Source organism: Temnothorax longispinosus, chromosome 8, assembly GCF_030848805.1.
Source record: "Temnothorax longispinosus isolate EJ_2023e chromosome 8, Tlon_JGU_v1, whole genome shotgun sequence".
NCBI classification, from domain to species: Eukaryota; Metazoa; Arthropoda; class Insecta; order Hymenoptera; family Formicidae; genus Temnothorax; species Temnothorax longispinosus.
In genome coordinates, this window is record NC_092365.1 from 16,017,702 (window position 1) to 16,042,020 (window position 24,319).

Genomic DNA, 24,319 nt, shown 5'->3' on the forward strand with positions numbered 1-24,319 from the left:
GCGTGCAAGTTAAAACGCATAGCTAACTGAGGAAAAAAACAACTGTGGTCAGAGACCTGGTGTTTCTAAGAACAAACCATGTGTCGAGAGAATGTTGTGTTAGCTGAAAACAATAAAGCGATAAAACTGAAAAAATAGGCGAATCAGATTGGAAGTAACAAATTGAACTAAGTCAGACACGAAAAAGCAATAATACTTGAGTATTCTCTTTATGAAATTATTATAGATATTATAAAATTATTAATATTATTATAGCTATGTATATTTTTTTATGTTAATTGATTCTTCTTGTCTACAACAATAAAACTTACGTAAAAGAAATTGCTTCCCTTAAAAAAAAATAGATACTTTTTTGAAAGATTAAATATAATATTATCAAGTTACCAAAAGTGTAGAAGAAATAAAAATTCTATTGAGTTATGAAATTCGATCAGTCAGATATCATGTTATATATTTTCAGTGTCAACATGCGTCCAAATCTATGACGCATCACGTTTTGATATCACCACAGTAAGATTGTGATATTTCTCGAACACATGACATCATACCAGCCCATTTAAGCATGCATAACAGATTGCACAATATCGCATCTTTAAGCAAAACAATTTAGCCGTCAATATTCATTTGATATTGTAAACTTTTAAGATATGGCTTTTTATAAGATAGGAGATGCATGTAATTTAGCTGAAACGCGTTTTCAACGATTAGAATCTCCCTCTAACCGGCGACCTTGGCAGCCAAGCAGCAAGAAAGACAAAGGATTCTCGCGGGTGGAATTTGCGAGGATCGCCCGTTTCATCTCGTTTTCGATCGCGTGACTGGCCGAAGCTAGCGCACTTATAATAAGGTTACGCGATGCACACACAAGCGTACAGTAAGAGCTCGCGGCCGGGCCGGTGCCGTCTCTTCACTCTCTTCGTTAATTCGTTTCTCCGGGTGTGAGTCATCAGGTTCATTTCCTCCCAGCGGTCGTGGTACACTCGATACGTTTCAACGGTCAGGCGGGACGAGAGGAGTTTCGCGGCGACGACCTGCGTTACTTTAGACCTAAAAAATTGCCAGGTCGACCGGTTGCTAAGAAGGAACCTGTTCCATCGAAAAAACATATCTAACGTCTGATTCATCTCGCTTCTGAGTAATCTACTTGATATTTCGCTGAACCTGCCCCGTACCTTTTGTACCTGATGAGTCAATGATTGCAGATAGCACTTGTACACAAACAAGCAATATCAATTATAGAGCAAAAAGTTTAATTATTTCTATCGCTTAAAATACTTTTGTTAATTTGAAAAATAGAACAAATTTTCTGAGAGATTATACAAAAAAAAACATATGATAGGACATCTTCAAAATTATTATTATTTTTTTTTTTTTTTTTTTTTTTTGAAGCAAATAATTCCTATGTTATTTGTTCTATTCTTAAAATCAACAAAGATATTTTATGCAATAAAATTAAATAGTCCCTATTTTGTCTCTAGTTATCCATACATATATGTATAGCTAACTTAATCAGTGTTTTTCCTACATTCAAAAAATCGAGATACGAGTAGTTCGACTGTGCGAGAATCGATCACTTTGTATTAAAGATGTTCTTTATATCCTTGTATATTTTAAGTTGCGTTTTTTTAGCTTAAACATTAATAAAGTCAACGGAATAAAACAAATTCTTTCGCAATTGTATCAGCTTTTCGATCTCCCTACTATAAGATTTTCTCCCTCTCATTATAATGGCTGAGGGATCGAAATCCTCTCCCTCTCACGAAAAGATGCTTCTGACGCATGCTCTTTAACGTATTCTACGTAAAAGGAGGAAAGTAAAAGAGAAAGAGAGAGAAATATATTATGAAATGTATTACTCCAAGATACGCCAAGACGTACCAATGGCAGGAAAAGATTCAGAGCGGGTAGCCTATAGGCTATAATTGTACAGCCTACTCGTCGTAGTGAGTAGCGATGAGTCGTCATTGGTTGAAGCCATGTCTTTTGCATGGTACCCTCTTCGTCCCGCCAACAACAGAATCCTTTTTAAGCAGAGAACTGACAAGACGAGCGCTTGATTAAACAATCAGCTTTCATAGAAGCACATCGGTCCTGATACGATTAACACCTGGTTAGTGCTTAGAGAAAAGTCCCGTGACATCAAGAAAGCGTATCTTTGCATCTTTGTTATAGTATTGTGTGGTGACCTTACGTAACGTCTGCCGATCGCACTGGTGAGTCATCTACACTGCAAATCCAAGTGTGTTATTTTGGCTGAAGCCCTTCATACACATTTCTTACTGTTTTAAATCACGTCATTTAACTTTTAATTTAATACGATTAATACGTGTTAAATGACGTAATTTAACACATAAAGAAACATGTAAAAAGAGTTGCAGTCTAATGTGTCATTTTTAGTGTCGTTTATGCGTGTAAAAAATAACACACTTGGATTTGCAGTGTAATCTCAGGTCTCTTAAAAATTAATCTCAGATTTGTCAAAAATCAATAGAAATCTCAGATAACTTATCTCGATATAAATATGTTCAAGTATCTTTGTATGAAAAAAAAGGAAACTTACGAGGGGACATGTGCATGAGAGACGGTAAGAATAAATAATAAAGGACACGAGATAATTTATCTTTTGATTTCCTCGGAACAAGTAGAATTATATATATATAACTATAGAAAACGAACGATATACACAGATAAAAATGAGCACGCATACATGTAAAAACCGCAATTTATTCCGCTTTATGATAGCGCATCGCATTCAAGGTCATTTCTAAGAATCGCATCATTCGGTCGGGTAACGAACAAGGCAAATTATAAAAATTATTCCAGCGTTGTGGTTTACTCGTCACGGTAGAATGATTAACACGAGGGATTTTAGATAAGATCGTCTCTCTTGTCACATTATCATAATTACGTCTCGGTATTTTGAAAGCACAGCTTTGTCATATATGTCCTATACATATATCCTATACATATATCCATATATACATATATCCGTACACATATATATCCTATACATATATCCTATTTTTTTCAAGATGCTTGATTATCAATCGTCCCCTTAGACGTTATTCGCGTTCAAGGCAAAACTCAAATCATCATCTTATCGCGGTTACCAGATTAAAGGAAAATAAGCAGGTAAGATTACAACGTTCTAATCATGTTGAAAATGTTTTCTTTAGATATCTTCCCAAATAAGATATTTTACGTTATGCATCAAGTTATATTGCGAAGTTCGTCGGAAGAGTGTCATGTAATAGAAGTGAGTGTAACAATGTTAAACGGCATATTTTGTCGCGCGAAAGGAATAAAAAATAATACGTTAACGATGCGTCATAAATATATTAGCGATATTTTACCGCAGTACGCACTGGCAATATAATGCCCCGTCTTGGCTATTAATATTCGCATTAGCCCGAGAAATTAGTCGATGATGATACGGTCTTGTCGTGGCTAAACTGCACTCGTCTCTATTGGATCTTGATGATAGCTGACGGCAAATACTTATCCTCAAGTGTATGTGTGTACCTTGATATTATGCCCTCACAGCTGGAAATACGTATCCATGCATCGGTACTTAGTCAATTATTGCTCGTTTGTTTGCGCAAACCCTTTTTCTTGGACGGATTACTTCTATGGATATCTTAGCAACTCGTATAGGACGGACGGTTCTCTGTTATCACGCGGTAGCATAATATTTAACGTTATGGACGATTTTGTCAATAACAGGTTGTAAGACAACGTAAATCAAGCTCTGCTGTCGTGCGTAAAATTGAAACAGCATCAATATCGGGAGAAAAACCAAGATTGTCCCCCGAGACGTTTATTAAACTCGTCTCATCGCGCGCATAAAAACATCGCTGGGCGATCGAACCGCGATAAAAACGGATTTTGCGCAGAAATTTTGTCCGCGATCGTAACTACGTTCGATATTTATCGTGACGGTTCACGGCTCTGCCGCCTCTTAAAAAACCGCAAGAACGCGGCAGACAAGGAGACCTTGCGGCTAAAGAGCGACGATTTCGTTACCACATCCGCAAACACCCTCGCGAAGTTCCGGCCTTACGGATCCATCATTTGCGTCCGGCTATCATATCATTCTCTGGTACACATAATAGAGAGAATAACTTCACCGTAACGACGCAATTTCTTTTTGTTTCAATACAAGTGACTTTTTCTCCCAAAATCGTTTATTGTGTCGCTTTTTGCGTGTCCCCTGGCTCAACACTCGGTACAAATTATTTACGGCTAAATCGACATCGATATCGATGGCGAGAGCATGAAACACGTGTGCTTTCATTCCCTTTAAAGGTATAGAAACGCCAATTTGCACCGTCTGGCGACCTGAAAAACGACGCGATAATTACAGATGTCGAAGCACAACGAATGGAAGTTAATTTCGTATAATCTTCGCGCAGTCGTAGTTCGGCTATTTCGAGAAACTAATTCGTCGTGCGACCGCTCCCCTTGACACCGGGATTCACTTATCGTGGAAATCACCGTAATACAATGCGTCAATGTGTCTCGCGGGTTTCGTGACTAACGTTATAGAACGCTTTCAGAGCCAAGTTCTTTCACTTCGGCAGTTAGCGCGCACGTAGGCGATGGTTTAAAATTACAAAATTGCGGATATTAGTACTGTTGCAGCTGCGCGTTGAATCTATACATACGCGTGTACATACACCCGCGTCACTCTCGTATGTAACGTGAGTTACGTGTATGCGCATCGAGTTTGTTTGGAATGTTTACGTTGCAGCAGTTTATCACACTTCTTTTTTTCTATCTGCTTATCCTTCTTTCGAATGGTTGTCAATGATAACGGAAAACGTACTGTTTGCGGTATGTAAACGCGTGTGGCTGAAAAAGACTAAATTTTATCTTTTACTTTATTATTTATCTGTACTCATATACGCTGTGAAAAAATACATAAACTTACACAAAACTTGCCTTACAACACGGAAAAAGGTATTCACCGTATGAGATCATTCAAGGCGGACCATGAAACGCGCTGCGCCCTGCCACTACGCTGGGCCCTGGGCCGTGTCCCCCACTCTCTTCCGTCGTGCGCCCATGTCAAAACACGCTGTTCGCGCTGCACGCGAAAAATATATAAGATAGTATGTTAAGGAGAAAAAAGAAAACGTAATTTTTCTCTCGTACGTAACCGCGATATACAGCTTCGCTCTTGACGGTCACCCATTACAGGGATCGTTTAATAACGCTGCTAACGTCTATCCTCGTACTAAGCACGGTATTTTTCCGTGCATCGCACCGGCTTTCGCGTTGCGAACGTAGCACGTCGTATCGTGCGCCCATGTCAAAACACGTGCGGCAGCGACGGAAGAAAGTGGGGGACACGGTCCAGCGTAGTGGCAAGGCGCAGCACGTTTTATGGTCCCCCACTTTCTTCCGTCGCAAACACGTACGGCAACGACGGAAGAAAGTGGGGGACACGGCCCAGCGTAGTGGCAAGGCGCAGCGCGTTTCATGGTCCGCCTTGCATGATCTCATACGGTGAATACCTTTTTCCGTGAATACAGTAGATTTATTTTTATTTTTAATTATTACTGAGTTAATGATAAGTTATAATCTCATATCGTTAATCGTATATCTCATTTGAATACCACGAATAATACTCAAAACGCGAACGGATGTCACGAGTAATTAAAAAAAAATTTTATTATTTTTTTCGCCCTTTATCACCAAGCCACGTAGATACAAACCGTGAAGAACATCCGTGAACTACGTATTACCGATATTTTCGGCCTTTTACTCCCTCTGGCCGATTTAAAGGTCTAATATTTGCAGAAAACGAGCGTGCGAAATCTGGTTCGATGAACTGCCGGGAAGGGTGAACGTACCAATGACCCGATAAAAATGATAAGAAACGCAATTCGTAACATCAACCTGATAAGTTGAGTCATCTTTCGAACGGATGATTCTCGTACATTTTTTCCTTACACTGTCATCCACGCAGTTTTATATACGTGAAAAAAGGGGGAAGTACAGATAATTTTTACGCCTTATTTACAGAATAAATTCACTTGTTGCGATAAAAAAAATATATAAGATAGTATGTTAAGGAGAAAAAAGAAAACGTAATTTTTCTCTCGTACGTAACCGCGATATACAGCTTCGCTCTTGACGGCCACCCATTACAGGGATCGTTTAATAACGCTGCTCTTGCCGTTAACCTCGTAAACGACGGCAACAGTGTATCCGTAATACTACGAGGGACACGAAACCCGTTCGAACATGTTCGCGGTAGACGCGTGTCGCGCGACGAGCGATAACACTCCTTCCCGCCGCGATAATTGCCTCGATAATTAAGGCGCTTCGTTAATCGCTGGAGACCTTAAACTTTGGACGTTTCTTCTTCCTCCAGGGCGTTCCTTGAAGGGAGAACCCGTTCCAAACAGGTATGGATCAGGTGAATCATTGCCTGACTACTAATTGTAGTTTATTTGAAAAAAAATTAAGCGCGATGCAAACGCGCTTCCCGAAACGGAATAAATCTCGCTTACGTCAATCGATATGTGCGTTGCAAATATTTTAGAAACCGACTAGAATTAGAATCAAGCGTATAAGTGGTTTTACGCGTCCATCAACATCTCTGGATGTTAAGCCAGAAGCTTTAAATCATCATAGTGATGTAGATGAGCTTGTTACCATCATAGATATGCATACATGCACGGAATAAGGAGCCTCTGTTGGCGTTAGAATTCCGCAGAAGCCGACAAATGAAGATATAGTGTGTATTTCGCCCAGTTGCGAACACGACATAATTTATACACGCGCGCATTATAATCTATTACCACGGAGTAAGTTCGCTCCAAAGCAGAATACAGCGAAGATTTAACGTCGCCAGATTTTTAAAACGCGCGATTCGCATTTTTTGCAAAGTATTTTTTACGCCACTGAAACTATATCGCAGAGATCTATTGCCGATTCCGGATAGGATCGTCCTGAACACGAAAGATTCTGTCCGGTTTGCACGGCTGAAACAAAGTAACGCAGGTTCCCGGACCGATGACCAGCATCCACCCACGCGATCGCGGTGGTCGTTCTAAAAATATACAGTCCGGTACGGCGCGCGTACGGTGCTACCGGTTTTAAATCTCGGCCGCTATCGGATGGCGACCGGTACGCTACACGTTGCACGACGTGATGCCTTACGTCGAAATAAAACGACGCGACGGGGTTGCGAAAGACCGGGAAGGAAGGGTTGCTTGCCGGACGTTTCTAGATGCTAAACGCGGAGATCGTTAATCGAACGTTGACCAGTACCCGCGACAGTGACTCCGATTACGAGGAGCTCGAAGGCAGTTATTAAGTCGACATTTGCATCCACGACTAATAGATTTCGCGAGATACAATTATGATTTTTCCACAACGACGGAAAATTGCAACGCCAAGTATTTATATTTATAAGGTTGTCTTGAAAGTCAAGTCCACGTGAGTCAGATGAGTGTAATCCAATATAGTTTTAAAATCGATGATAGAATTTTTATAAATGGAATTGATCGATAAGAAAATTAAAGATTGATAAGAATGTGAAAAGTACGGGATATATCAGATCTTCCTTATAAAAATTAAAATTTAATCAGAGCTGTACCGTTATGATTGTATCTGTGTCATTCATGAGAAAGGATTTTGTTTACTTATGTGATTAAAATTAATTATCAAAAACTTGATAAGACGCATCTTGTCATAACGTGTATTATAAAACGTTTAGTATTGCACACATATTGTGTAATATTTCGTAATTAAACTTTTTCCTCATTTTTTTACGTCTCGAATAAAACTTCTTATATGTAAAAATTATAGGCATCAAAATATCTTCCGAAGTTCTTGCAACTAATTGTAAGTTTAACTTCGTTAAGCGAATCGACTTCTCGTACAATGACGGCACAATCAACTCGTCCCTCTCTGAAGCCGCCTCTTTGACTTTTACGTACATTGAGACAATTGGCTTCGCAGAAGTGGCGTCTCTCATAACGAGCAGTTCCTGTGAGACGCGCGGTGAAGTTCACGTATCGATCCACCGCGAGAATCCCAAGGTTCAAGGCTCCTCCGTTGAAACATCCGCGCGCGAAATTATCAGCGACGGTGCGTTATTGACGCGCGTGATATCTCTCGACGCATCGCGACCGATATAAGCGTCCATCGATATCGACATCGCCATTCCGTCGAACTACGGCCAGGACGCGCACATCTCGATACACGCATCGACTCCGGTTTCCACGTTCTACAGTGGTAATGTCATCTCTCTGTAACGTCATCCCCGACGCGTCCAAGATATTCACCTGGCCTTTAACTCCCACGTCTGATATCCAATGACAGTGTCTCTCCTCGCGCCTCACTTCTGACATTAATCTGTTGTTCTCTCCCTTTCGCTCTTTATCTTTCACTTTCTCTCTCTTCAGGCTCGCGTACACACGCCAAAGAGACGACGCGTCGATTGCCTATCGATTCGAGTGGTGCTCACGTTCACGCTTTCGAGATTGTTTAACACGCTTCTATCGTGCCAGCGTTGCGTTATGCGTCTGATGAATGAAAATTCATAGAAGTGAAGTGCATTCCGTTTTTTTTTCCGTCGATTGACCGAACGTCAATCTTGTTCGAATAAAATTGCGTTTCCATGTTTGAAGTGTGAAAATGAAATCTGTAAGGTAAAGCAAAAGAAAGCACGTGCGATACATTTTCGCGACATTTGATCCTTGAACGTGTTAAATATTCCCGAATTGGATTTCATTGCAGAGCGCGATTAAAATTTGTGCGAACTTTACGTGTAATAAAAAGAGCAACGTTAATGGTAATACATTGACTTTTTCCTTGATCCACGTTGAATGTGTGATTCCATTTTTCACGCGCGTCGTGCATGCCCTCGCGCAAGCCAATATGCTCATATTTATTTATGTAGTCGCGTTCTCTCGTGTAGCTGGCGCACGGTGCACCGTATGCATCATGAATCAGCGCGCGCAATGGCAGCGTATTGTATTCTTGTTTCTCCGTTTTCTCGTCCATTCATCGGCTGCACCAAAAAAAAAGACTTAACCATAGCGATGCCGCGAATATCATTCGCATTGTCACAAATTATCGGGAAATTAAGCGTAAGCGAGTTGTCTCGTGTTCCATTTCGCTCATCCGTCCCTAATTAATTATAAGTATGTCCGAGCTCATTAACTCGGCGTGTAGTCATTCGAGCGATTAAAATTGATCTTTGACACTGCAGACCGATATTCATTATCGTTCGAGCGTCTATTATTATCGATTATAGGCGCGGTGAATTCAACAGTATCGATGATGGTATCGCGTTAATATTTATCATTAATATCAATGAAATACCGCTGACAATATTTTGTCGATACACGTATCAAGACATCCATTTGACGAATTAATATGCAATATCGAAGAATCTCGTTAAAATACTAAAAAATCGGTAAAACTGGACAACTAAAATTAGAACGAGAAACGAAACTATATCTCGCATGAAAGTAACGTTTAACTTTTTTCAGTTTTCTCCGGGAGTTTAATTTTAACGGTGGTAAAATAAACGTTTCCGATTTGCGGCCGCATCCCCACCCCCGTGCGGAGCTCGTACTTGGTCGCGTAAACTGCGCAGTTGCGCTCGAGTGTCGTTTTGTCGTGTCATACGCGCCTTTACGGCTCCGAGGTGCACGCGAACGCCGGTACTCTCGTGTGCGTGGCCTCTCACTCTCTCCCTCGTCGAGATCCCATTGCTACATGCTACACGCTCCGCTGTGTTTCGAGAATCGAGACTATGTCGCGCGCGCCACTGAGTTGCACTTGCGTCTTCCAAGCACGGACCGAGTCGCTCTCATATCAACATCCACTGAACGAAATGCCGTAGGAAAATCAAAGCAAAAAAGCATGAAATGCTCAAGAGGGCGAGAAAATGTACAAAATATTTCTTAATAGATTTCATGCTGACACCTAAAATTGAGATAAAAAGAAGAATAAAAGAAAACAATTTGTCTGATTTTTATATAATTATAAGTGAATGATGTTATTAGTCATATATGTATATATTTTATTAAAAGCGTAAATATTCCATAATCCAAAATCCTAAAAATGCAGTATCTCGATATTAAAATATTTTTCGTACACTATGTGGATACTGGATACGCCGTGGTGTCTGGCGATTGCAAAAACATGATTGCAGTAAATGTTAGCGTTCAAACGGAGCTCACTCACGGCGTCCGAAGAGCAAGACAATGTATTGTCACGCTCCTCGCGTGTCCCCCACTTTTTAGTGAATCGGCTACCCTCACCACAGGTTGCGCGCGCACGCACCCCCACTGCACAACCAATCGGTCGCGCGGGTAAAGCGGAGTAGGGATGTCTGCCGGTCGCTACCGCGAGGCAGAACGTGCGGACCGAGTGGCTGCGAAAGCACTCGAATCATTACCACGCCAAACCTCGAGGAGAACAGACGTGTTTCTCGTTTACCCTGAGCTCAGTCGAGATTTCGTGTCGCTCCGTATTCTCGTCTTTCTTCGCCGCTCCCTGTTGTACGCGCGCCGCTCAAATATAACACGCGTGTGATATATCGCGCCAAAGAGGACATCCGGCGGTATTATCGTCGCTCGTGAAACTATCGAGTCCGATCACTCTGATCTCGGTCGTGTCGCAAAAAATTTTACGGGACACCTCACGTGACTGTTCGCGCGAGATACTCTTGTGATCCGTAGTCACGGGTGACCCGACGTCACGGTCGACCCCCCGTATGTGTTACATCCTTACGAGTGACGTGAACCAACTGGTGCAGCCGCCAGCTAGACAACCGCGGGGACATTGAACGCGGCGATAGCGCGTTCGTGCTCCGGAATTCTCGCGCTCTTTCTCGAAGAGTCAACGGAAGTTCAACGTGTTCCGTGCACAGTGCATTCGAGCAGCCGGTCAGCAGCCGTGAGAAGAGACAGTTTTGTATCTGCAATTCTCAGCAGGTGACTCTCTCAATTCGAAAGTGACTTTTCTTTTTTTTCTTTTTCCTCGTCTCAAGAGCGTCCGTCGAACAATATCGCCAGACGTGATATTGTTTCGAAAAAAAGTCTGGTTTTGAAAAATCGAGAGAATTGTCAGAATTCGTGAAGTCTCAGAATAGCATTCTCTACGGTCTACTGCATGCGCGCACGCCACGTGCGATCCGGAATGATGAACTTTAAGAGCGTGCGCCGGTGAACTCGTAACCGATCACGTGTAGCGTTTCCGACGCGTTTACGATTCTGCGATTTACGAGAGCGAGATCTGGTTAGAGACTCCGAACGGAGGAGTGATCTCCGGAGAGAGTGCGCGGGGGAGACACAGAGAGTGAACAGTGAACTCAACAACGGACATTGCTTGGTTCGGTTGCAGTGCGTCGATCCCGGGCTAGGCGGGAGCGGTAACGATACACGTAGCTTGGACTTGGACTCGAGCTACAAGCTGCCCGCAATTGCCCCGGTCGAATAGACGAGTCGGAGAGCGAGGAAAGCCATACCATGGCAATACCGTTTTTGCCCAACAACGAGGAAAACACGGCGGAGGAGGAGTTGATGTACCAGCTATATGTAACTCTGCACAATGCCCTCCGGAGCAGGAACGCCCATCATCCGTCGCGAAATCGTGAGTTGAGCGATTTTTTAAGACATGTTCACCGTCGATGCGAAAGCTTTTTGAAGCGTCTTATTATGCGCTCGTATCGAAATGTCCGCGTTATGCAATCTGGCAGGTCAAATCTGTCGTCGATCCATAAAGAGAGAGAGGAATAATTGACAGGTCGTCTCCTTACGTGCGTATGAACCCATGTTTCCGATCGAGCGGGCAGCTCGACTCTGAGATTAATAACGAAATGATCGGAGATAGTCGATAGGTAATTACATGTAGAAAGATAATGCTTGATGACTATGGCCGGAAATTGAACGATAGTCTCGACTGGAAAAGATTGAAAGAAAAAGTATTCTCGGCTGTCCGAGAAGAGATTATATTTATTTGCTCCGAGAAGCGTATTGACGTAGGGCAAAATTTATCGTTATGAATTATCGTTAGTTAGAAGACTGTAATAGATCAAAAGTAATGAGAGTAAAGATAATCGTGAAAGAGAATTTACTATTTTATTGAGAGCGATTATACCATGAGGTCAAATATGACGAATCACATATTATTTTTTTATATCTCTATTGGACACTATTGTAAATAAAGTGTGATACTATTAGAAATAAAGCGCAACTTGCGCCGTACCTTTTTAGATTGCGTAGATTTTATATATTATAAAATAACAAGCGAATATATGAAAAAAAATCTGTTATGTGATTAATATTATAAATAAGTAAATATTATTAATATTATAATATTATATATAATTAAGACTGTTCAAATAAATATGCAATTTGTCAAAAAATTGAATAAAAAGTCCTTGATTTATTCACAAGATCACTACGATTTTATAAGTAACTGAAGTGTTAACTTCGATAAAGTCGCTGTCTATCGCTAATGCTACCTTAGAACATTAAGACTATCCGATCGCTAAAGCTACCAACTTGCTGACGGTCGAGATAAACGTAGTAAGGGTCGGTCGATAGCATCTCGGTCAGAATTCTGTAGTGCAACACGTGGTTGCGACGGGGAACAATTCGGAGCAACGCAAGAAATACGTGAGGGACCCGCGCGTGACATTTTAATTCTTGCGCTTAAGATGATTAATTTCTTACGTGCCGCAAATAATTCATACGGGCCGCTTTAACAGAAAAGTATACGTCAACGTACATCGCAAAAATATTAAGTTGCACTTATAAAATTAGCATCATAAAAAATGCTCATTTAAAAGCAACTGATACTTATGCTGCGCACATCTCTTTTATACTAGATAAATATAATTTTGAAATCAGATAGTTATATTGAGTTATATATTTATTCAATTAAATTTGCAATTATACTCGGTAAGAATAAAAGCCGTTTCTTGGAAAGACAGCGTCTTGTTTTAAAAAAGCTATATCGAATATTGGAGGACCTTTCAATTTTTCGTAAGTATTGCACCATATTGACAAAAATGATATCATTGATCGGGGTCATTGTCCCGCCGTGAATCACCGTCGAAACATTTCGTTTGGTCCACGTAGCGAGAGGTAGATACCTTGTTTCTCAATTTCGCGCGATGCCTCGGGCGTGCGCCTTTGACGTCACTTCAGAGGTGATAGACAAAAACCGCAAAACCGCTTTGAGCATTCTTTGCAAATATACGTAGCATAGTAATTTCCCATAATATTTTTTTGACAAATGTTATATCGTGTTGAGTGAAATGACAAGTATTCGTTCTGCAGTTATATTTTTGTTAATTTGACATCTAAATGCACTCCTGCGTATTTGGAAATAAAGACAATTGAAGTTCGCAAAGCTTTGACGTAGATCTGTAATGGATTTTACAATTCAGTTTCAATATCATGAATATTTTATGTGTTATTGATATAAATCTATTTTTCTCTTTGAAATTCTAACAATGTCGATTGGAAAATGCTTCCTGGTGTATGATAGCTGATGCTAGAAATAAATACGCCGCGACGCACGTCATCGTAAATCGCATGGCAATGTTCCTGCACTCGCAATTCCCGTTTAAAAAAGTCTCTTACAAATCTATTCGATCGTGGAGCGACGAATAAGACGGTTCTCGTGAGATTGCGATGTCTCATATTCGGCGCACAGTAAAGTCCAACTTTACGAGAATGCAGCGAGAGGGGAGGGCGAGAATGGATCGTACGCGGGTAAAACAGATGTAGTGTGGGTGTAGAGCATCGAGCAAAAGAGAGAGAAAAAGAGAGGGAGAGTATGGCAGACGATGTCCGGCCATGACCCTGCTCCGCTGGTCGTGCCTCCTTTACAGAGAAAAGAGAGGAGACCAGAGGAGCGAGGAGAATCGGCGACGTATGGAAAGAGAAAGAAAGAGAGAGAGAGAGAGAGAGAGAAAGAGAGACGACTGGTCAGCCACAGCACACGCAGTAAAACGCGCTATAAAACGCGATGCAGCGCGACCCCGGCCGCGACGAAGCCCGAATCTCGGATGTCGATCGTGCTGGCGCACCTCGCAGAGAGATTGCGGCTATCAACCGCAAGTGCGTGACATCATCGATTGCTCTCTCTTTCTCTCTTCCTCTCCCTTTCTCTCTCCCTTTCACGCCAGCAGCGTACGCCTCGCCGCTCTGTAAATCAAGTAGAAAATCCACAAGAGCTGGTATTCAATCCCCGGTGAAGCCTCGGTAAGGCGCGGAGTGGTTTCAAGCGATCTCCTACCAATAAAAACATTATTACGGCATACGCTATTGCAATATATGTGTAGAAAATTACTGTCGCGCGATCGATCAATCTGCCTGAAACGATAAATCTCTGATATTGGCTTCTAAACAAGTGGAGCAGCAACAGTGATCGAAGTTTTATTAGCAGGGAATGTAAGAAAATTTACTTCCTTCATTATTTAACCGCGTTGCGGTTTGATAATTCCGATTGAAAAGTCTTTACCAGAAATCGTCACGATAATATAATTTCAATGCTAAAAAAAATGAAAATAAAATTTAAAATATATTTCGAAATAGATATAGTACGCGTGCGGTAACGCTTACCGCACATTACTGTTGTAACACTTCACGGCTATTTGAACCGCGCCGTTAATGAATATCGTTGGTACAACGAATAATTTATGGAGATTTAATCTTTCGACCGTGATGGATAATGTAATCCGCGGATAAATCCCTCGCTTTACATTGTATAATATATTTTATTGCATTTTGCTCGCCGTGAATAAAGCCGTGCGTCAGGCAGAACGTAATTACCCGTGCCATATGCAATAATCAAATCTTCAATCGTAATACGTCGTTTTAATGCGAACGCACGTTGCTCTTATTCCGCCATTCGCGTAATTTTCATTTACGTGCGACGTTACAGCGAAATTGCATCATTTTATATTTTGTCGTTCGAATGTCAAAAGTTTATCTTCAATCTAGTTTGGAATTTTTTACCGATTTTTTTCATCAATATATACCTAGGTCTTTAAAAAAATTATCGAAATGAGATTCGGCACGTTTTTCCTTTTTACGATCTAAGAAAATGAAGAAGAAATTTATCAAGTAAGAAATCTAGAATAGTATATTCAAAGACTAACATGAAACACGGCATTCTTCAATTATTTACACCAATAATAAATATTCAATAATTTTCGTCGAGCAATCTATCGCACTGATAGGATTACGCGCCGACCAACACGAGGATTCCTCATCTATCCTGCGCGCGTTTAAATCACACGTTACGATGCTCAGGCCCATTATTTCACGAACGGAAATAGTGTCGGGCCGCGCGCACGTTGCACGGAGGTCAATAACCATAGTTGCCGCGCTTTCGCGAGAGAAGATGCAGAATTGCCGCCGCGAGCACTCGCGTGGTTGCATCAAATCGGGGGTTGTTATTTATAGGAACAGCTGTGGGCATTCCCGCACCGCGCGGAGTCTTCTCGTAACATTTGCAGAAAACTTCCCCCTCGTCATCTCGTGCGCTCTCGCGCGCGAACAAACGCCTCGCGGGAGTGCGGCAATCGCGATTACGCGCGCGTCCCAAATGTATTTTAAGGCGGCCACCTCCTTCGGCCTTTTCAAAGATAGGATCGATCCGGACAGGGCGTACATTCTAATGAGACGTTTACTCGGAATTTATCACGTTTCAGTCAGGTAATTCGTTGACACAAAGTACGTGATATGACAAAATTGCAATATATTCATATTTGCGCAATATTGATTTGCGAACAGATTTCCGAAATTATAATACGGGTTAAATGAGTGACGTTTCGAACGTAGCAACTTATCTCGCTTTCTCATTTCATACTTTTTTCCCACAAGTCCGCTCTATAAGACGAATCAAATGATCGCGATCGCTCTAATCGGAGGAGTTTGATTTCTCGGTACGAGAAAGATCGGGTAACTCGTAACACGATATGCACTTGATACTGAACTTCATATTATGTTTCTCTCTCTCTCTCTCTTTCTCGTAAACTGTCTCACGCTATCGTAACTGCTCACAATTTTAGAGTAAAGACGAAGGCACGCTTGAAACTATGCTCGAATAATGCTTCCCTATTAATAAATTCTAACTTAGATATAATTAGAAATTGTTAATTATATTGCCGTACTATCTCGCCGTGAAAGCTTTCTCATCGGCGACAAACCGAGCGTGAAAACTTCGACTATGACTTGCTTGATTTATCAAAGATATTCCACTTAGTATAGCGGCAGACGAGCGATCGATGCCGTCGGGATGAGAACAGTGACTCTAGTCTATAGACCTTATGAAATATTGAAAGGAATTCGTCATTGTAGATTGCTGAGTCTCTCTCCCGCGACCGCCGCCTCTCCCGCCATTCATACTCGCGAGAGCGACTGCTATTGACAGAATTCTTCAAAAATTCATCGCATCCCTCACTCGGACGGAGACTCCAATCTCTTTCTGTCCCTCTTTCCCTCATCGGCGATCCGTTATCGTCGCGTATAAACCGCGCTTTATCTCTCGTCGCAAGGCAGACACTCGAGGGCGCGACGTCGCTTCTTTTTATCTATTCGCCCGTCGAGTTTATCGAATTTTTCTCCCTCTTTCTCGTTCTTCCTCTCTCTTTCCGATCTTTCGCGTTTTTCTGTCGGAGACGCCTCGTTAAACGTCGATAAATCAGCTCGTATGCGCGAAACGTCAGAGAAACGATAATAAACGCGTGTTGTAGCGGGTTCCGCACGACGAACGGAAATAGACGTTTAATTAATTGCCGACGGTCACCGGTCGTTAGTCGTTACGCAAGTGTCGATGATCGGTATAAAGAAGCAATCACTGAAACTCAGAACTACATAATACCGCGGTTCGAAGGAATCAGAATAGTAACACAAAATTATCAATCTGCATTTCTTTCGCTCTTTGATTCCTGATTGTACATTATTGTCTTAGTTTCTAGAATAATGTCTAAATATGTTGTTATAATTACATAAGTATAATAGGACTTGAATAATTCACATTATGACGTTGATACCAGCATACGGTGTAAATACGGTGACCATATTGTCTGGGAGAAAATAAAGGACAAAAGGACCTGAAAATTTTAGGGCCTTTTTGTGTGTTCCAACATATTTCCAAACCAGTTTGTGACTGTCAGGAGTTCTCGTATTATGAAATTTTCTTGCATAGTATACCAAAATGGGATGCACAGTTTTCTTAAGTAGAAAAGAATTTGCTATTATTGTGAAAATAAAGGACAAAATTGAATTTTGAAAAAATTAATAAATCTAAAGGACAGTTACTTGAAATAAAGGACTGTCTTTTACAGTAAAGAACATATGGTCACCGTATGTATAAAATATAGTAATACCCCAATTGTGTAAGCGGAAAAACTATGAAGCTTAGATATTTTTACAAATTTCGACAAATCTTTGTGGTATCGAAATGAAATATAAAATTAATTTTCATTATTTGTTGAATTATTTATTGCGAACGTGCTCGCAACTAATGAGAGCGTTGTTCATATTTCGCAAATGAATATTTATCTTCGGCGGGCGCGTCATTCCGGTTTGTTAATTAGAACGCTGATTGAAGTAGTCAACAGGCTCTCCGCGAATTTTGGCAATCAACCTAACTATCTGCGGCCATTAATATTCATACGGAGAGGATATCCACTTCGCCACTTCTCGTATGGTGTAAAGCATTTTTACAGTCCCTTAAAGCCCCGCGTTTCTGGTAGACTAGGATCAGATAGGGGCACGCGTATTCACCGGCTCATGAAATTCGGCAGATTTTATCTACGCGGGCTCTCCTCCTGCGCCTGCGGTTGCACCGACGCGTATTATAAATTTATCGCGGTCGGTCATCGAAATTTCATCGAGCGTGAAAGTCAAGTGCACTCGGTGATCCTTCGTGCACCCCGCGGAACAAATCGTTTTCTCCTCCTTTTTTCTTTTACATACGCTTACAACCCTTTACCTTACATATTTCTTGCCTCCGCTCCTCGCTATCCGCGTCACATCAATTTGGTCACTTGTTAAAGTAACTTTTAACACGTGATTCGGTCAAAGAGGCGCCGTGTACCGTTTTAATTAAAACCCTTCGCGATTTTTAAAAATAACCTCCAGTACGTGCGTAGCCTGTTGACGCTATCCTCTGTGCATTTTGATGAAGTATAGCTAACTGAAGGCTCAGTCCCCAAGGCTCCCAAATACCACGCTGATTAATGCGCTGAGCTTGCCCTCGCGCGATCTTCACGCTCTCGACACTTTGCAAAGTGCGCTCTTCGAGAGTCGAAAATAAGCGTTCGCTCACGCGTCGAGGAGGACGCGATGATAAACATACTCGTGATCGTTTGAGCTCACTCCCCCGACGCAGAGCAGTAAAATAATCCTCATAAATCCAAGAAATTTACGTTATTATCGAAGATAACAAAATGAAAAAAAAACGAGACGCTTTCAATCGCGAATGTATGAAGAATTAATGTCGCAACAACGAGGAAGGAAAAAGAGGGACAGTTTGCGAGACACACGAAGCGAATAAATATTACGCTCTTTTATTGCTTTGTCTTTACCTCCATACGTGAACGATGGGCTCGAATCACGCTCCGCGAATTTATCAGGCCCGACGGAGGGAAGGGAGAAGGATGAAGAACCGTGACGGGGAACTCGTGAGGCGAGCGGGCGATAAAAGAACGAGACAATTGCGAGGGAGTGCAACGGGCGCGCGGGGTGGCAGGAGAAAGGGGTACTTTATTTAATTTTCGCGACTCACGAAACGCATTCTGGGCCGCACGTGTCCTGCAGCGCGTTCGGAGAGCTGTGCAGCAGATCGTTGCCTCTTCGGCGAATCGCTCTTCGAGGAATCGATTTCCGCTCCGCGCTCGCGTTCGCCCGCTATGAAACTCGTCCGATTATTACCGAAGACTCGCGGAATAATGACGGTGGCCGAGGGCGACTAATAATTGTGATCCAGTTGCGCTGGATCAACGCCGAAATTGTACCTGCTGCGCAAGAAGTTATGGACCGTCCGAAACGTGGCCGCAGCGAGTGTTGTAATTTTGGGTTCAGTAGTTTTTTCTGCTGAAATTTTAATCCTATCATATAGTCGTCTCGATATAATAATCGATGGAACGGTTTAATAACAAAATAAAGTAATAACTGTATCACAGAATTCTCTTTTGTCATACGTTCTGAAAATCTTCAGAAATAATTAATCTTAAATCAAATTAATGTTTAGTCACAACTTGTTTTAATCGATCTCTGGATACGATATCGATTTTATTATCGAACACCGTACGGTCATCAATCGTGATCGACGGAATAATTTAATCTCGAGTGCAATCGCGTTGGGCAAGACGATTAGTTATAGAAAATGCGTGCCTAATATCGCTCGCGTCGTAATCGCGCACGGTTGACGCAACGGTATTGCGGCACGTGTATTTTTTAGCATTTCGATTGCGCGGTATCGCAATAATGGTAATATTGTCAGCGTGCTAAAATCGTCGATAGATAATGACGCTTCTTATTAACCCAGCTATAAACGCAACGGCGGCGGCGTACGTACGCGCCGCGGGCCCGCCAGGCCGACCTTTTTGTTCGCTTCGCGATCGATCCACGTTGCGCATCGTTACATGTAACCTTTCGAGTGGTGCGCGCGCTTTGGAGAATTCGAAACCGAACACACATTTGCGTTGCCGCAGTTGAATTCGCGATAAATTGCAAAAATCCAGAACTTTTGCTCGAAACGTTTGCGCGATGTGCATGCACGTGAACTGTCGTCTCTATAAAAAAAATGTTAATTTTTAATGTTGTCAAACTACATACTACTTCTCCATCGGCGATAAATCGTATCGCAGACTTCGTTCTTAACTGAATAAGTTATTAAAAAAGATCTTATTTTAGTCTCTCCGTTAACGATCTAATAGTGAAACTTATAGTCACGGTATATAAAATTAAACTTGATTAATTCTCGATGTATTTATCGAATACAAGGAAATTCATAAGAGAATTCTTCGAATGATATATAAATGTCGCGTTTAAGAGAACATTGATCTGACCGATTAACTAAGGCGTCGCGAGACACGCTTATTAACGCACGATCGACGCCTTCCTGTAACGGCAGAATCACGGCCGATCTCCGATAAATGCGCGAAATGACGTAGCTACAATTACCGCGTACATCTGTCGCTCGTAGTTCCATTGTTCCGGAAAAGCGTGCAAAAGAATGACGCGATAAAAAAAAAAGTGCGCCAGCGAGCGAGTGAGCGCGCGGAGAGGAGTACGGTGCCAGCGGCCGAGGTGCATTTTACGCATTCGCGTGCGTATGCGCCGCTGTGCAGCTCCGACGCGGCCTTGAGAGGGGTTCTTTGTGCGGTTCAGCGTTCACTGCGGCTCGCGCTCACACAGCCGCGAAACATTGGCGCGCGCGTACACCCACACAGTCGAGACTGGCTCCCGCCGTTACATACGTACACTGTAACAAGTTGCGTTGCACTTATGTACAAAGGGCGCTCCATGTGACTCACGTGCTCGCATATGCTACCGGCGCACTCTCCATCTCTCTCGCTCCTCCTCCCGTTGTTGATCTTTCCTCTTTTCCCTCCACATCCTATTCTATTTATTTCTCTCTCTTTCTCTCTCTCGTTCTTATTCCTATATATATACCCACACACATACACACGCAAACACATATATACCGCGTTTCTCTCTTTCTACTCTCTGTACTCTTCTCTTTGTCGGTCAACGTCTCTATCCCACTCCACTGTTGGAGTGTGCACATAGCTCGATCCAGATATACACGCCGAAGTGCACACACGAGACCACGAAGAGTGCATGCGGGTGTTGGCCACGTGCGCGATGCACTTTTTGCTCGCAGGGCAACCTTCGCCTTTCATGCGTCGTGAGCGCGCGGGGCCGCGTTGGAACTTTATACCCTTTTCAGCGATTTGCTACGACGAGCTTTTCGGTATACGCCGTTGAACAAAGGTAATAGGAAAACCGCGACCGCGAGATCACCGTGTGTTTTTCGTAAAGTGGGAATACTTCGTCGAGCTTTCCTTTGACAACACTGACAGTCAAGCAGAAATGTGTAACAAAAATCGATTTGCTCTCGAGACCTTTGTAATATTCCCTGAAATTCTAAAACTAGATAGTTTTTAAAATATAAATGAAGATCTATAAATATAATATTATCCCGTTATTATATCTACCGTGAAGTTTTCTTTGTAGAGAGCGTCATTCAATTATTTTAGAGTCCAATTTTATTCTACAATTATTAATATGAGAGAATTAATGTATAATTAATCTCCTTTATTTTTTCCTGGAGATGATTCATCTTTCATGAAAATACGACATATCTCGTCCAGCTTGCTGCTTTCCGCGTTTTCAACATTTCAAATTACATCTACATGCTATTTCCAACAGATTTATAGCTTTTAATGTTCGTGTATTACAATAAAATCAAGTAGAAACAAATTTCGAAAGAGATATATGTCTTTTTCTGAACTACACATAACTATTGCCAATTTCTCCATAAAACCGTACATGAAGTCGCACATATAAAGACATAAATCTTTCAACATCGCGAGTTCGGCATAATAAATATCGAGTTCGGTTATTATAAATCTCTCTCCGCAAAGGTTTAGCGCGGGTGTTCTCACGCGAGCTCCGTCGAGTGACATTTGGCTGGAAAAGCAGGTAGAAAGCCAACGGGGCGTCGATGCCGCATCTCTACGACGCATATATTTTGCAAGCGGTGAAAAGCGCGCGAGCGGCCGGCCACATCTCTCTCCCTCTTTCTTTCTCTCTGTCCTTTTCAGTCGCGACTACTGCTGCTGCTCGTGCTGCTCTGTACAGAACGAAGATTTCGCGACGGCGAGCGGCTTTAATCGAATGTAGGCGATGACGACGATGTGTGTGCTATTGCACAAGTGAAAGAGCCGCGAGCCATTACGGACGTTTACTCGAAATGTCAAGGATGCAACCACGTGTGCTTGCGCGGGAAGACGACGGAGAGTCCGAGAAAAAGAGATAGAGGGAGAGAAGGAGGAGAACCGAGACAATGACAGCCGCGAGGCATGATAGAATTGTTATTTTGTCACGCATGACTCGTAAGCACGCGTCCACGGTGCGAAATGAAAAGTGGTCATGTTTAAATGTTTCTGGAACCTTACGGCACGGTAAGCGCCTTTCCGCGGGGACGCCGCTTTCACCGCGCAGTCGGAGTCGCGCGATGCGCTTTCAAGGTTGCAACCGCGGAGTGCAGGAGCATGATATCGCGATTTATGTTTCGTAACACGGGACAAGTGTCCTCTCGATGCTTGGTTATCTGTAAGGGGCAAGCACATGACATCAGCAGCTCGCGCGCTTTGATATCCGATGCCGATCGTGGAAGGAAGCGATACTTATTTATAATCAACTTTGTTGCATCAGACAGTATTAGGATTCTTTTATTTTTCAGCTAGAGAGGGCATGACGTGGTCGCTTAATAAAACTGTTAGTCGATGACACGATAGCGAAGAGGAAGATATATCTTGATGATAAATAAGTGACGAGATAAGTGCAACGGCAAGCGTGTGTCACTCGGTAGCGGGAGACAGCGCGTTAAGACTTTATCATTGAAGGACTGTTCTACGAAATCGTAGCCGCGGCAGATAAAAACGCGCATGCACACACATATCCAGACAGGAGACAGGCAGTCTGCTATGGCGCGTGATAACACACGTTTTCCAAGCGTTGATATCAACGTATGTTTGTCGAACTCAGAACAGTTGATTCCAAGGCCTGACGTCTAGCAATACGATTGTCGATGACGTTGTATCGTATGATCAACGCGATGCGCAATAGTTTAACAGACGTGATCTCCTCGCGCCAAAGAAACTGTAAGCACTGACATATACATAATTCTGATATTGGTTTCTGTTCTAAATATTTATTTAGAACACATAATTTTATATCTTTATCTCGCGTAAAAATACTTCTGATTGCCTATCCGAGAAATTGGAGCTAACGAATGTCATAAACATTTCTTACGATATCCAGATAAAAGTTGCACGTGCGCAGGAATATTCTTTCGTAATGTCCACAAATGTCGAAACTGCACGGAGAAGGCTGTCGGATCACCCGTTATAAATTTTAAAGCGATCATTACCCAACAATGTCGCTCCTGCCATATTCGGACTGCGTTACCTTGCAGCATGCACTTAGTGGCATTAAACCTTATATGCGAACTAACCGTCTTAACGCACTTCGGTCACTGGCGAGTTGCCATTGTGTAACATAATTTGCGTGTAATCAATTGTCGTTATGAAGCGTGGCGATACGAGCGCGAGGGTTATTACCGTTCGTTGGCGTACGGTAGCTGTAAAACCACGGTCATCATTAATTCAAGTATCATGTGACGCCGTTGCCCGTTAAATGCATTCGCGATGAAAGAATCTTAATTACGTCATGCGAACCGATCAATCCAATAATTATTTCTTCTCGACTCGTAGACTCTCGTCTACGTCGATGTAGCAATTTCTTTCGTGATCGTTTTCGTATACTTGAAAAAAATAAAAATCTTTGTAGACAAAGATTTGTAGATTTGTAAGACTTGTAGAGTCTTAAAAGAAGATTTTCCTTCTTTGTTCCATAGATCGGGCGCCGCGTCGATCCGGCGGTTCCGGATCCCAGCAACCTCTGGTGATCTGGCTGCAGCCCGGCAACGTCGAAGACTTGTCGAGCTTGCCACTGCCGGACCTGGTGCAATCGGCTGTGGATCAGCTGCCACCGCCGTCGCCCCAGGTGACAGTTTCTGTCCCCAGCAGCCCGATGAGAGACGCAACATTTCAGTTTCCTGAGTGTAACAGTGTCAGCAGCAGCGGTGCACCGTTGCCGAGCCCAAGGCCACGGCCACGAAGACGCTTCGCCTCGGAGAGCTCCGTCATGGAGACGGGCCCGATCGAGGTGAGCAACTGCAACGGTACCACCTGCCGCTGCCACCTCGGCTTGATTGTCAACGAGAGGCAGTCGTGGACGAGCGTGGGTGCCAATCTCAGGAACATCGCCGGTGATTTCCACGCGTGCAGGACCAAGGTCAGTGTTACACGCCAGTCATGCATCGTTACTTCGCATTGAGATCCGTAATTCCGATTCGATCGAGTAACGGGGGAGGAATGCAGATTGCGGATCTCAATATGGAATGACGCTTTCGTGTTCTTTCCCATATTGAGATCCGCAATTTGCATTTCTCCCCCGTAATTCAATCATATTAATACATCGTATCGAGAACAATTGAAATATTGTAAATAGCACCTATAAATATTTGT

The 24,319-nt window shown here is 42.5% G+C and overlaps 1 protein-coding gene across 4 annotated transcripts in view; it reads left to right on the forward strand.

Moving 5' to 3' along the window:
• The first annotated feature begins 2,073 nt into the window (after positions 1-2,073).
• Positions 2,074-24,319, forward strand: part of LOC139817428 (uncharacterized) — a 38,686-nt gene continuing 16,440 nt past the window's right edge. The window contains exons 1-4 of one of the 4 annotated variants that reach the window (XM_071785512.1): positions 2,085-2,213; positions 3,033-3,132; positions 11,374-11,622; positions 23,647-24,086. In XM_071785512.1, the coding sequence (XP_071641613.1) occupies positions 11,499-11,622; positions 23,647-24,086 (564 nt within the window). In that variant the 5' untranslated portion in view covers positions 2,085-2,213; positions 3,033-3,132; positions 11,374-11,498. Of the gene's footprint in view, positions 2,214-3,032; positions 3,133-8,082; positions 8,251-10,207; positions 10,965-11,373; positions 11,623-23,646; positions 24,087-24,319 lie in introns of those variants that run through there. The other 3 variants (XM_071785511.1, XM_071785514.1, XM_071785513.1) reach the window with 3 other exon arrangements.